The sequence below is a fragment of the Suncus etruscus genome, chromosome 3, assembly GCF_024139225.1.
Source record: "Suncus etruscus isolate mSunEtr1 chromosome 3, mSunEtr1.pri.cur, whole genome shotgun sequence".
Taxonomy (NCBI): Eukaryota; Metazoa; Chordata; class Mammalia; order Eulipotyphla; family Soricidae; genus Suncus; species Suncus etruscus.
In genome coordinates this window covers 424711-439662 of record NC_064850.1, presented here as the reverse complement: position 1 = coordinate 439662, position 14952 = coordinate 424711, and the positions used below count along the sequence as shown (strand labels likewise).

General features: G+C 39.9%; 1 protein-coding gene across 8 annotated transcripts in view; it reads right to left on the bottom strand.

The window, feature by feature from the left end:
- Positions 1-5460: 5460 nt before the first annotated feature.
- The window catches only part of KTN1 (kinectin 1), an 82411-nt gene continuing 72919 nt past the window's right edge, over positions 5461-14952 (bottom strand). For all 8 annotated transcript variants that reach the window (XM_049770296.1, XM_049770298.1, XM_049770300.1 and 5 more), the window contains 3 exons: positions 11632-11724; positions 9273-9393; positions 5461-5927 (listed from right to left, as the gene is read on the bottom strand). In XM_049770296.1, coding sequence (XP_049626253.1) covers positions 9289-9393; positions 11632-11724 — 198 coding nt within the window. In that variant the 3' untranslated portion in view covers positions 5461-5927; positions 9273-9288. The remainder of the gene's footprint in view (positions 5928-9272; positions 9394-11631; positions 11725-14952) is intronic.

Here is a 14952-nt window from a genome sequence, read left to right as displayed (position 1 = left end):
GTTTATTTTTTCAAAAAACCAACTTCTGCTTTCATTGATCATTCGGATTGTTTTTTGTTTCCACTTCATTGATTTCTGCTCTCAGCTTTGTTATTTCCTTCTGTCTCCCTATTTTTGGGTCCTTTTATTGAGCACTTTCTAGTTCTATTAGCTGTGTCATTAAGCTACTCAGGTAAGCTCCTTCTTCCTTCCTGATGTGTGCTTGCAAAGCTATAAATTTTCCTCTCAGTACTGCTTTTGCTGTGTCCCATAAGTTCTGATAGTTTGTGTCTTTATTATCATTTGTTTCCAGGAACCTTTTGATTTCCTCCTTGATTTCATCTCAGACCCACTGGTTATTCAGTCTGAGGCTGTTTAACTTCCAGGTGTTAAAGTTTTTCTTCTGTGTCCCTTTGGAATTCACAAATAATTTCAAAACGAAGGTCAGCGAAGGTAGCCTGCAATATTTCTATCCTCTTGATGTTATATAGGTATGTTTTATGTGCCAGCATGTAGTCTATCCTGGAGAATGTCCCATGTACATTGGAGATGAATGTGTATCCAGGTTTCTGGGGATGGAGTGTCATATATATATATATATATATATATATATATATATATATATATACACTAGGCCTCTTTCTTCCATTTCTTTTTTTTTTTTTTTTTTTTTTGTGGTTTTTGGGTCCCACCCGGCAGTGCTCAGAGGTTATTCCTGGCTCCAGGCTCAGAAATTGCTCCTGGCTGGCACGGGGGACCATATGGGACACCGGGATTCGAACTGATGACCTCCTGCATGAAAGGCAAACGCCTTACCTCCATGCTATCTCTCCGGCCCCTCTTTCTTCCATTTCTCTCCTCAGGTCTAGTATATTCTTGTTGGGTTTCAGTCTGGATGACCTATCCAGTGTTGACAGAGCCGTGTTGAGGTCCCCCACACTTATTGTGTTGTTATTGATATTATTTTTCAGATTTGTCAACAATTGTATTAAATATTTTGCTGGACCCTCATTTGGTGCATATAGGTTTAGGAGAGTGATTTCTTCCTGCTCTACATACCCCTTGATTAATATAAAATATCCATCTTTGTCCCTTACAACCTTCCTGAGTATAAAGTTTGCATTATCTGATATTAGTATGGCCACTCCAGCTTTTTTATGAGTGTTGTTTGCTTGGATAATTTTTCTCCAGCCTTTTATTTTGAGTCTGTTTGTTCTGACTATTCAGGTGCGTTTCTTGTAGGCAGCAGAAGGTTGGATTGAGTTTTTTGATCCATTTAGCCATTCTGTGTCTCTTAACTGTTGCATTTAGTCCATTGACATTGAGAGAAAGAATTGTCCTGGGATTTAATGCCATCTTTATATCGAAATTTGGTGTGTCTTTTGGTTAGTCTTGTCTTAAATTAGGTCTTTCAGTTTTTCTCTTAAGACTGGTTTTGAGTCTGTAAAGTTTCTGAGCTGTTTTTTGTCTGTGAAACCATGTATTCTTCCGTCAAACCAGAAAGTGAGTTTTGCTGGGTACAGTATTCTAGGTGAAGCATTCATTTTATTCAGTCTTGTCACAATATCCCACCACTGCTTTCTGGCCTTGAGTGTTTCTGGTGACAGGTCTGCTGTAAATCTCAAGGATGCTCCCTTGAATGTAATTTCCCTTTTTGATCTTGTGTTTTCAGAATTCTGTCTCTATCTGTGGGATTCGTCATTGTGACTAGGATGTGTCTTGGGGTATTTTTTCTGGGATCTCTTTTGGTTGGTACTCTTCAAGCATGCAGGATTTGATCACATATACTCTTTAGCTCTGGAAGTTTCTCTTTAATGATGTTCTTGACCATTGATTCTTCCTGGAAATTTTCTTCCTGGGTCTCTGGGACTCCAATGATTCTTGTTGTTTCTGTTGAGCTTATCATTGACTTCTATTTTCATCTGTTCCCATTCTTTGACTAATTTTTCCATTGTCTGTTCATTTGCTTTAAGGTTTTTTTTTTTTCCAATCTGTCCCGCTGTATGGAATTGTTATTTATCTCATCTTCCACAGCACCAAATCTATTCTCAGCTTCTGTTACCCTGTCCCAGAGCTTATCCATTTTATCATTCACTTTGTTTACTGAGTTTTTCAGGCCTGTTAGTTGACATGTTATTTCAGTTTGGAGTTTTGTGATTTCTATCTTCGTATTTTCTTGGTTCTTGTTAGTGTTCTGTTCAACTCGATCCATGGTTTCTTTGATTTCGTTGAGGATCTTCCATATTACTTGTCTAAAGTCCTTATCTGAGAGGTTGATTAGTTGGTTGGTCATTATCTGGTCATCAGAATTGTCATCTTCATTCTCTATGTCTGATGCTGGCCTGCATTGTTTCCCCATTGTTACACTTGTATTGTGGGTTTTTCTATGTGTTGTGGTGGTATTCATTGGCTAAATGATGTACGCAGCCACACTCCTCTGGCTCCACCCTTTCTGGGTGCGTCGACTTGCCTCGAAGGGAGGGGAGGATCAAATCTTAGGCCTCAGCACGCAGCAGAGTAGACAATCCGGAGATAAATGCTGGGCTTCAGTGATCCAGCACAGTTCTTAGTGTAATTTTTTTCTTGTTGCAATGGTGTTCTTTCCTTAGAAAGAACGCACAGCCGAGTGGCCGTGCCCTTCTGGAGCCTCTTTTCGGCCCACTCCCAAGAGTTTCACGTGACAGGAGACAGACACACACAGGCAGCACTCACAATTTTTCGCAGTCGAGCCCCACTGGGCAGGCGTAGTTTCGTAGATTTTCCCAGCCTGACATCACAAACACGGGACCAGGCTTCTGCAAAGTACTGCTTATAGCCAGTTTTCACCGATGAGTAACTTTTTCAAATTCCATCTCTTGGTTTCATAATGTCCCCAAAACTTTATTGCCAGGGGGCATTATAAGGGTCCCTTCTCCATAGAACTCCTACTCACAACAGGGCAATTGATCTACATAAAAATTCTTTTGTTAGGGGCCAGAGTGGTGGTGCAGCAGTAGGGCGTTTGCCTTGCATGTGGTTAACCTAGGATGAACAGCTGTTGGATCTCCTGGTGTTTCATATGGTCCCGAGGCAGGAGTGATTTCTGAGCGTATAGCCAGGAGTAACCCGAGCATCAATGGATGTGAACCAAAAACAGAAAATAAAATCTTTTGTTGTTACAGTGCACATGGTTCTTGTCTTTAAGCAGCCAGGTCTGAAAGCAGGGAACAATGCAAAAATATTCAAATTTAGAAAATATTTTAGAATAGGTGGCAAGCCTGCCATGGAATAAAAACAATCTCCTAAGTAGGATTACAGAGGATGGCGAAAACACCTCTCCTTTATACCTTAACTAGGAGGTCGAATGAGCATTTTTCAATGACTTCAAAATCGAGAGAGGACCAGAAAAAAAGCACTTGCTTTGCACACGGCTGACCTCAGTTCAATCCATACCCTATTATGGTCCCTAAACCCCACCAGGAGCTAGGGATCAAGAACTAGGACTAAATCCTGAGCACTGCTGGGTGTGGCTCAAACCAAACAATGAAACAAGTTAAGACAGGGTGGGGAAGAGTCCACTCAACTCTAGAGTTTGTTGCTAAGGTATTTACCTTCTTGTGCTCTTATCATGACCTTCGATCTCTCTAGAAACTATTCTTCTCTGAGGGAATCCACTCCTCGGGTGGTGCCTCATTTTCTCCATCTTCAGAGACCACTATTTGTATCTCCAATGCAAGTGGTCTTTTGCTTCTGGCCAGATGATTAGCCAGATCACAAACTGGTTTGACACTAAAGGAAAAATTCATTGGCAGGGGCCTGCCATCCTTCTATCTCTTAAAATTTTGCTGCAAAAGAGCCCATTAGCTTCACCCAAGAAAGGTGAAGCTAAGTCTGAAATGGGAAAAGATGTCTCCGTAGAAGGCAATAAATCCTAGAGATTATGGGAATTTTTTATCTGTTGACAAGAAGTCCAGGCCATCAACTTCAAATGTTCTTTTAAGTATATCAAGACAAGAAAAAAAAAAATCTCAACCCAAAGAAGAACAGCAGCTCAGTCTCAACATCCTCAAGACCCATCACCAGTTGATTGCTACTGTTCACATTTCTGGGAGCTCCAGGGGAGGACTAGTACCAGGCCACTGTGTCACTGCTACCTGCAGGTGGGCTGGCTTCAAGTCCCTGTTCCCCATAAGCACTGAACAGCCTTCACTCACACCCTTCAGTCCCAAGCCCCCCTGAGCCAGGCCCACAACCACTTAGTATGGAGCAAAACTGAGTGCCAAAAGGGCCTCTCAGGGCTGCTAACAGGGACAGCACAGCTATTTGTACCAGTGAAACTGGTCTGAACCTGGCAGTTCAGAGAAGGCAGGTGGCCAATGGACTTGAGAAGAGGTGCTGAGTAATGTAACATTAGATGTGATTAGTCCTCTGCACCCAGGGCACTATGTGGCTGCTAAAGAAGTCCAGTCTGAATGTGGCCGGTGCAGAATCCTGTTTCCCTACTGCTTGAGTCCAGTGCTGCCCAGAATGGTTACGCTGGGCATGCTCTCCCTAAACTTACCGGAGTTTTCTCATTAAACACATTTAATGGGGGGTTCAGGAAGTAGTGAGATAGTACAACTGATAGTACATACAGTGATAGTACAGTTTTCCTTGCATATGGCCAACCCAGGTTCAATCCCAGCTTCCCATATGGTCCCTCAGGCATTGCTAGGAGTAATTCTTGAGTGCTGAGCCTAGAACTAACCCCTAAGCATCATTGAGTATAGCCCAAGACAAAAAAATACATATTTTATGGGGGTTAGAGTGATAATACAGCAGGAAGGCACTTGTTCTGAACACGGCTGACCTGGGTTCGATTCCTAGCACCCCAGTTGGCCAAAAATGATCTCTCAGTGCAGAGGTAGGAATAAGCCCTGAGCACAGCAGAATATACCTACAATTCCATTCCCCCCACCAAAATAAGCTCAAAATATTTTATATCTACAAAGTGTTTTTCTACAAAGGATTACGTTATGTGTGTAGTTATTTCCTGCTAGCTATCAACAAAGACAGTAACTAAATAAGAACTGAAAAAACTTTAAAGGTAGTTTCTATGGTATGACTAAATGAATGTCAAAGCAGTAAAATTAAATCCCTAAAATGATATGAAACAGAACATCAAGACAAGAGGTTGTGATATTTTCCATTGTAACTGAAAATGAATATGAAAAACACCAGGCCAGTTAGCTCCCAAATTTTGGCTACAGAGTTCCTATACATATTTACAAAGTGTGATAGGGTGCCTGCCTGTTTGCATGCTGGAGGCCTGGGTCTGTCCCTGGCACCAAATGGTCCCCATATCACCGTAGGTTATGCCTCCCAAAAGAAACAAACAAAAGAACCCTAAATATGCAATAATACCTATCTTATTTTATCCAAAGGTTACAATTAATAATATATTCTAAATGTTACTCTAGAGTGCTAATGAAATGTCCAGAGTTCAATAGAAATTAAAACAAGTTTGAATAATAAGTATCATCCCTTTATTTGTTGACGCCATTACAAAAACTGATTACATTAGCAACAAAGTGTATTGAGTTGAAGTTGCAGTTACTTCTCAAAATGTTAAGTAAAACAGTGTACAACATCGGTATTAAAATGTTATATTTTACATTGTCTTTCCCACTTTTGAACTTCTGAACAATTTTATTAAGCAAATAAGATAAAAGATTACATGTTTATCTTCAGTAATGTAAAGGTCTAATTATTCAAACCGTTTTTATTATAAAACTAAACTCTGAAGGTGTCTACAGAGTTGGCTTTTTTCTCTCTTTAAATCAGTAGTCTAACAAGGATTAGAAAAGACAAAACTCTGTTCAGTGTTTCTGACAAAGTAGAAAGGGTGAAAACATAAATAAGGCTTTAATTTGGCAAAATATAATACAATGCCTTCTGTTATCCTTCAATAATTTGCCAATTACTTCACTCTGTAAAAGATCAGAAAGAAAACAATTTTAAACAAAGAATATAAAAGCAATCAATCAGTCAATCAATCAAAAGACATGTCAGTTAACAAGACAACTTTTATTCCATTTAGCATGAACTTTTCAATCAGAATCAAAGAAATTAATATTTAAGACATTAAAAGAGAAATATGTCTCAGTATTCTAAACAAAACTGCTTTTAGGTAGCTGTTAAAATGTGATCTGGGGGCCGGAGAGATAGCATGGAGGTAAGGCGTTTGCCTTGCATGCAGAAGGTTGGTGGTTCGAATCCCAGCATCCCATGTGGTCCCCTGAGCCTGTCAGGAGCAATTTCTGAGCATAGAGCCAGGAGTAACCGCTGAGCGCTGCTGGGAATGACACCCCCCCCCCCAATGTAATCCAAACAATACAAAATAAAAATAATGTGGGGATTTCTCTAAAAGAACACAAGACTGGGAACCCACTTTTATGAATTTTATTCAAAGAAATATAAAACGAACAGTAATAATAAAGAGAGGCAAAATTGGCAAGTCTCTCCTCTATGAATCAACTTGTTTCAGGCACATTTTCTTTAAGTCATCTTAAGTTTTCTTAGCCAGAAAAGACAACTAAAGAAATTAAACTTCAAGGGCTGGAGTGACAGCACAGCAGCCAGGGCGCTTGATTGCACGCTGCCAACCCTGGTTCAATCCAAGGCATCCCATATGGTCCCCCAAGCCTATGAGAAGTGATTTCTGAGTATAAAGCCAAGAGTATACCCTGAGCACTGCCAGGTGTGGCCCCAAAACCAAAAACCAAAAAAGAAAGAAGCATGTAGTTCAGTGGAAAAGCACTCTCCTTACATGAGCATGAGACCTGAGTCCCATTTCTGGTATTATCTACACTCCTTACTCCACAGCTCCTGAAGGGTGTGCTACCTTCCTAAGGACCTGCCAGGACCAACTAAGTATCCCTCTACCCCCAATTAAACTTTAAAGACTCCAGAGATAAACAGGTAAATATTTGGGTTTGAGAAATTCAAATATGGGTTAATATGGATGATACTATAAGACTACTTTTTATACATTTCTGTATACTAGGGGTCTGTAAGACTATCTTTGTTTTTTGATGTATTCTGAAGATGTTTGGGGGTAAAACTTCATATCAAAAGTTACTTTTAAATAGTATGATATCAAAATATATACAAAAAGATGAAACTATGTGCTGTGTAAACATACATCCAATTTACATTCAAATTACATTGTATAAAAATTTTCAAGATAGAAAGTCCACTGGCAAAGAAGTAAAAACAGAAAATTAAAAACTAAAGTTATGATTGGCTATATCATATTTGCTAACTGGGAAAAGTTTAACAGCTAACTAGAAAATCTTTATAGCATTTTGTTTTTTGTTTTGTTTTTGGACCACACCTGACAATGCTAAGGGTTTACTCCTGGCTCTGAGCTTAGTGGGTTCTGGGGACCAAATGGGATGCAGGGGATTGAATCTGAACTTGGCTGGATGCAAGACAAGCATCCGATTACCCACTGTACTATCATTCCAGCAACAAAACAAAACAAAGCAAAAACAAAACAAAGCTACATATCCTACGTAAACTACAAAGTACCAAAGAAAATTATAACTTACACATATTTCAATAATATCATAAAAGGAATATTTTCCTTTTGGAAACAAGACTACTCAGAGAAAAAAATTGTGTCAAAAAAGTAGGATAGTTACATAAAGATATTTATCACAAAACATGACTATTTTGAAATAACACACAGATGGCCTACTTCTCCTGTTCAGTCCTTACAACCAAAATATTGACAACAGGAACTAGAAAATACAGAGAAAAGAATGGCAAAAGTGTTCAGATACAAAGTGCCTCATTAAGGGAGAAGAAAAGCACAGGCTCTGAGATCAACCATCCTGATTTAAAGTCCAGCTTAACACAGTTACCTTTAGGTCACAGCACTAAGTTGGAAATAGAAAAAAATTTTAATCTAATAGCTGATGTCAAGAAATTTCTTTTTAGTACATACTGCAAGTACATACTATTTAAGAGAATACTGGTTGAAGTAGCCCTTTGTATGGGGGTTGGGAGTGGGCCTGGGTCTGGGTCAGTGCTCAGGGTTTACTCCAGTCTGTACTCAAGGGAACACAGGCAGTTCCAGGGAACAACAATGTTGATTGAGTAGAAGGAACCTTAGTCCTGGACTCTCTTTCACCCTCTTCTTCATCATCATCATCATCATCATCATCATCATCATCATCATCTTGTTAGGGGTCACACATGGCAATGCTCAAGACATACTGCTGCTCTATACTGAGAGATCACTTCTAGTGGTGCTCGGGGTATCATATAGTGCACAGGGATAGAATCTAGGTTGGCCAGGTGCAAGGCAAGCACCTTACCCACTGTACTATTATGCCTGGCCCCATGCTCTTATTTTTTTCTATTTGGGAGCATTCCTAGCAGTGCTCAGAGGGAATAGATTGGGTGGCAGGGATTGATGCCAGATTGGCTGCACTTACCCAATGTATTATCTTTCTAGTCCAGTAACTTTGTTTTGTTTTGGGGCCACACCTGGCAGCACTCAGGAGTTACTGTGCTCAGAAATCACTCCTGGCAGCTTGGGTCGGCTGCATGCAAGGCAGGCTCTTGACCGACTATATTACCCCTATTTTAGCTCTTCTTAAGAGTAACAGACCTGAGATAGTATTTCAGGTAACTAACTTGGGTTATTAACTTAGGGCAGAGAATCGCGCTACGATAATCAACAGAGTGACTCAATCCAACTTTCCTAGGACACCTAACCTACTGGTAGGCTTTTGTATAGTGATCAGTCTTAATGATAGGTTCTTACAGTGAGAAAAATCAGTGATGAGTTTTCCTGTTAGTTGTACAGGCTTAATTATTAGATTATTGAACAATTAGATTATTAAAGCCTAAAAGGAGAATATACTCAGAGCTGTCATTCATAAGGTGACAAAAAGTTTTATCTCCCTCCAAATTGCAAGACAATTATGTACAAGAAGAAATATAAGATAAAAATAAAATTTCAGGGGCTGGAGTGATAGCACAGGGAATTTGTCTTGCAAGTGGCTGATCCAGGACAGACCTGGTTTGTTTTTTTTTCCCCAATAAATTTAAGGCTGTCATTTGCAGGTTCTAAGGAAAACAAATGGAACTATTTGTCTTAGGGTAAACAGAACTCCTCTATTTTATAGCAAACATATATATATATATATATATATATATATATATATATATATATATATATATATATATATATATATACACACACACATACACACGTACTGTTAATTACCCAGAGAGAGTAATAGTACTTCAATTATTGTTACCTGAACCCTGTTAGTGTTACTTCTCCTTTGTGAGTTGTTGGTTTACTTCCTGAAGCAACTGCTGTAACTGTGTAACAGTCTGATTTAGACTTATAGACATTGTCTCCTTCTCAGAAGATTCCTAAAAAGAAATTAAGATCAGAAGTCTAAAAACCACAAATAAGTCATTCATAACAAAAACAAAAATTATTTGTTTTTCTAAATTAAACATGAAAAATAACATGAAAATTAAAATTGCAAAAAATGATCAAAGCATTTTATTGCTAAACTACTTTATGAGCAGTGCCAGGTGTGGCCCCAAAACCAAAAATAAAAGAGAAACAAACCAAAGCACCCAATGGCTAAAGTCATCAGAATGGAAGCCTTTATATACAGAAGAGCTGGGCTTGCACAGGACTGGATATTAGGAGGCTGAAACATTGGAAGGTGCTGTTGGGACACTGCTGAAAGGAAGTGGGCTCTCTGTATTGAGGAGTAGAGTATCGAAATAATTTGTGAGTGCAGAGTATAATTAATAGTATTGTAAATCCCAGACCTTAAAAAGGGTTAAAAACAAACAAACAAACATTTAATTTACTACCGAGTGTTGCAAATTAGTTTGCATCTAAGTGAGCTATGTGGTAGACATTATCATGTCACAAAGGAAAAAAAACTTGATGAAAAATGTCAAATGTAAATCTGTTTCTCCTTTCATGAGAGCAAATTCATAAAAAGTGTGAAAATAAGGGGTTGGGTTGGAAAGATATAGTACAGGGGATAAGGCGTATGCCTTGCCTATGGTCAAACCCGTTAGATCTGTGGCACCATGTGGTACCCTGAGCAACATCACTGGTAGCATAGCAGCCCAGGAGGCCCCAGATTGCCACTGAGGTGCCCTGGGCAGTCTCCAGCAGGGCAGCACCACATCCTTATACTCTCCTGTTTAACCATATCCAGCTGAAGGTGCTACCTGGGCCTCTTGAGCAACACTTAGGAGGTCCCAAAGTTAAAAGATAACGGTTAGTTCATATTGAGTTCTTAGTAAATGCTTGACACTGTTGTTAATCTCAAGCAGGAAAGATCCCAATGCGCTATTGTATAAACTTTGCATGCCACTGGCTCAAGTTAGATTCCTGGAGCTTCATGTGGTTCCTGCCAGGAATAGTCCCTGTTCCCCAAATCCCCAAAAAGAAAAGAAAAAATAATCACATAACATCTAACAAACCTGAAATAAAAACAACATCAAGAGGTTAGAGTGATAGTATAGTGCAGGAATGGCGAACCTATGGCATGCGAAGGCCTTGCAGCTGGCACACGGGAAGGTCTACAATTAATAAATTTATAAAATTTATAAAGAGTTTTTAGATACTAAAGTCTTGTTATTAAGATTTAATTGCCGTGCTGGCACTTTGAGGAAATTCTTGGGTTTTGTGCGGCAGTTTGGGCACTCGGGCTCAAAAAGGTTAGCCATCACTGGTATAGTGCGTAGAGTGCTTGCCTTGTACTCAGCTGAACTGGGTCCAATCCTCAGCATTCCATATGGTCTCCTAAGTACCACCAGGAATGACTGTGGCATGCACAGTTATGAATAACTCCTTACCACTGCCAGGTAAGGCCCAAATCACACCCCCTTCTCCCTCCAAAAAAAAAAAAAAAAAAAAGACCCAAACAAACAAAACCAACATTATTTCAGATTTAGGATATCTCAGGCCAGAGAGATAAGACAAAGGTTAAGGCATTTGCCTTACATGCAGTTAATCCTAGTTTGATATATAATATTGTTCTGTGGCTTCTTGAGTCCTGCCAGAAATGATCTCTGAACAGATAGGCTTAAGCCTGAGCAGCATCAAGAAGGGCCCAATACAACTGCACCCTCTCCCACTGACCCCCAAAATAGGCTATTTCAAAAATAAATAAAATAGGAGCCAGAGCGGTGGCACAGTGGTAAGGCATTTGCCTTGGACACGATGAACCTCAGTTCGATCCCCCCGAGTCCCATATAGTCCCCTAAGCCAGGAGGGATTTCTGAGTGCATGGCCATGAATAACTGCTGAGCATCACCAGGTGTGGCCCAAAATCCAAAAAAAAAACAAAAAAAAAACTGTCAGGGCTGTAGAGTTAGTTCAATGGGTTGGAGCACATGCTTTGCATGCAGGAGTCTGGGGTTTGATCCCTGGCATCACAGGTCCCCCAAGGAATGACTCCTGTGCAACATCAGACAGATATGGCACAAAAAAGAAAAAGCCTTCAATAAGAATGCATTATAAATAATAGAAGCACATCGCAATGACATATCTTAAAGTCAAAAGATTTATCTCATACATTTTAAATTCTTCACTTAATTTATAAGAAGAAAAATCTGGAGCTTGAAAATGCATACCGTTTCAGGGCAAATGTCACTATTCTCAATAACAGTGGTGTCTCCAGCAGCTTTGACTATTTTTAACTGGATAAGGTCCAGTGACTGTTGAGCCTGCAAGGTAAGAAATGTGTATTATTGTAGTCGCTAAATGATGCGGCTAATACAGAAGCATATACTAGAAAAACTGAGCACTATCTTATCCATTTTGTACAAGAGTAAAGATTTTCTCAAAATAAATTCTAAAATCACCTACCCTTTTTCTCCATAATAAAAATAGTTTCCTAAACTAGACGAGTACTAATCACAGCTAGTATTTCTCTTAACTTAGTCTAGATTAAGAGTCAGCTAAGGGGCTGGAGCTGTAGTACAGTGGGGAGAACACAGCCTTGCACAAAGCCAGCCTGGGTTCAATTCCTGACAGCCCATAGGCACCACCACCAGGGGGCCTGAATAACCCTTGAGCAGAAATGTATAAAAATTTTTAAAAAATAATGAATTAGCTAAATCTGGTGACAGCCACCACTAAGAAGGGCTTCTACATTTTAAAGGGGTATGTTAAATGAGAAGAAAACTACAAAATGTATACCTGGTACACAAATAATTTTTGGATTTGCTGGCCCCAGTCGAAATCCCTCTTCTTTGCATTTGTATTTTAAATTTACTTGGCTGAGTTATCAAGTATTCTGCTAACTTCTTTATGTCAAAAAATATTTGTGTACACACCCATTTTTCCTTTTTTGCTGTCATAAATAACATGGAATAGCTATATGGATCTGTGCACATCTCAACTATCCTTAAACACTAAACTACAAGTGTGTGTGTGTGTGTGTGTGTGTGTGTGTGTGTGTGTGTGTGCACATCTCAACTATCCTTAAACACTAAACTACAAGTGTGTGTGTGTGTGTGTGTGTGTGTTCATTCGTTCACGCATCCCCAAGTATTCCCAACTTCGCACTCTGGGGTCATTCACTATCTCTCTGGCCCTAAAACTGCATGTTTCTATCTTGATTCAGAAATCAAAATGCTTTTTATCAAACACATTACTTGACAGTGAATCATCACTTTGAACTCTCAAACAAGCTGACATTTATTAACTGGCAATAACAACAAAATAATTCTGAACTTCTACATATTTGGGTTTTGGGGGATATTCAACTGGTGATACTCTGGGGTTACTCCTAGTTGTGCACTCAATTATGCCTGGGCAGTTTCCAGGGCCTAAATGGGAAGCCAGGGGTTGAACCTGATTTGGTTGCATGAAAAGCAAATGCCCTACACCAGGGTTCTCAAACTCAATTTACCTGGGGGCCGCAAGAGGCAAAGTCGGGGTGACCCTTGAGTGCAAAGTCAGTAGTAAGCCTTGAACATTGGGGGGTGTGACCCAAACAACTAAAACAAAACAAAACAAAAAAAGATTCCTCTAGGGTAGGGTCACAAAATGTTGTACGAAGGGCCGTTTGCAGCCCGCGGGCCTAGAGTTTGAGACCCCTGGTTTAAGTCTTAGTTTTTGTAAATACTACTATGTATCTCTTTGAATTACATGAATTGATTTTGTGCTCTTGAGCTAGACACCAAAGAGAGAAATAGCTAGAATATATGAGTTCTATTTTAATCTATTTATCTATTTTGGTTTTCGGGCCACACTCATTGACGCTCAGGGGTTACTCCTGGCTATGTGCTCAGAAATCACTCCTGGCTTGGGAGACCATCTGGGACTGGACACCGGGGAATCTAACTACAGTCCGTCCTAGGTTAGCCACATGCAAGGCAAATGCTCTACCACTTGCACCACTGCCCCGGTTCTGAGAGTTCTATTTTTTGTTTGTTTGTTTGTTTTTTGTGTCACACCCGGCGTTGCTCAGGGGTGACTCCTGGCTGTCTGCTCAGAAATAGCTCCTGGCAGGCACGGGGGACCATGTGGGACACCGGGATTCGAACCAACCACCTTTGGTTCTGGGTCGGCTGTTTGCAAGGCAAACACCGCTGTGCTCTCTCTCCGGGCCCGAGAGTTCTATTTTTAATATTTTTAGTAACATCTGCATTGCTTTCCATAAAAGCTGAAGTGGTTTACATTCCCATCAACTGTGAATTAAAATTAGTTCTTTTCCTAATCTACCTGACAGCACTTGTTTATGGACCTTTTTTGTCAATCTCAACAGTATGATATGATAACTAACCACTTTTTTGATTGCATACACTGATCATCGTGACAATTAGATTTTTCTCAAATGTCAAGTCTTTATTGGAGAAATCTCTGCTCAGTTTTTCTCCGTTTTTTGAGGGGTTGCTTTCTGATTTCTGACTTGAATATCAGCCCTTACTTTAAGTTTTTAATTCTTTAGCATGTTATTCACCAATTTCCCAATACCTCTTTGTTAAAGAGGCTTTGCTTTCTCCATTTTATGCTTAATCTTACACACAAATTTTATTTTGTTCCATGGTTTTATCAGAATTAAATTGAATCTGTATAGTGCATTTTAACAATACTAACTTTTCCATTTCTATTTTTTAAATATTTTATTAAAACACTTTGATTACAAACATGATTGTGGTTGGGTTTCCGTCATGTAAAGAATGCCCCCGATCACCAGTGCAACATTCCCAATACCGGTGTCCCAAATCTCCCTATTCCCCCACCCCACACCTGCCTGTACTCTAGACAGGCTTTTTATTTCTCTCATACATTCTCATTGTTAGGATAGTTCACAATGTAGTTAGTTCTCTAACTAAACTCATCACCCTTAGTGGTGAGATTCATGAAGTGGGCTGTAACTTCCAGCCCTCCTCTCTTCTGTCTCTGAAAATTATTATTGCAAGAATGTCTTTCATTTTTCCTAAAACCCATAGATGAGACCATTCTGCATCTTCCTCTCTCTTTCTGACTTATTTCACTCAGCATAATAGATTCCATGAACATCCTCTTTTTTTTTAAGGGTAGACGAGGCAAGCACACCTGCGCGCCTCCCGTCCCACCCCAATTTTTCCATTTCTTTTTTTTGTTTTTTGGGTCTCACCCAGCAGTGCTCAGGGGTTACTCCTGGCTCCATGCTCAGAAATTGCTCCTGGCAAGCACGGGGGATCATATGGAATGCCGGGATTCGAACCGATGACCTTCTGCATGAAAGGCAAACGCCTTACCTCCATGCTATCTCTCCAGCCTCATTTTTCCATTTCTTTTTTGTTTGTTTGTTTTTTGGGGGGCCACACCTATTTGATGCTCAGGGGTTACTCCTGGCTAAGAACTCAGAAATCACCTCTGGCTTGGGGGGACCATATGGGATGCCGGGGGATTGAACCGCGGTTCTTCCTTGGCTAGAGCTTGCAAGGCAGACACCTTAC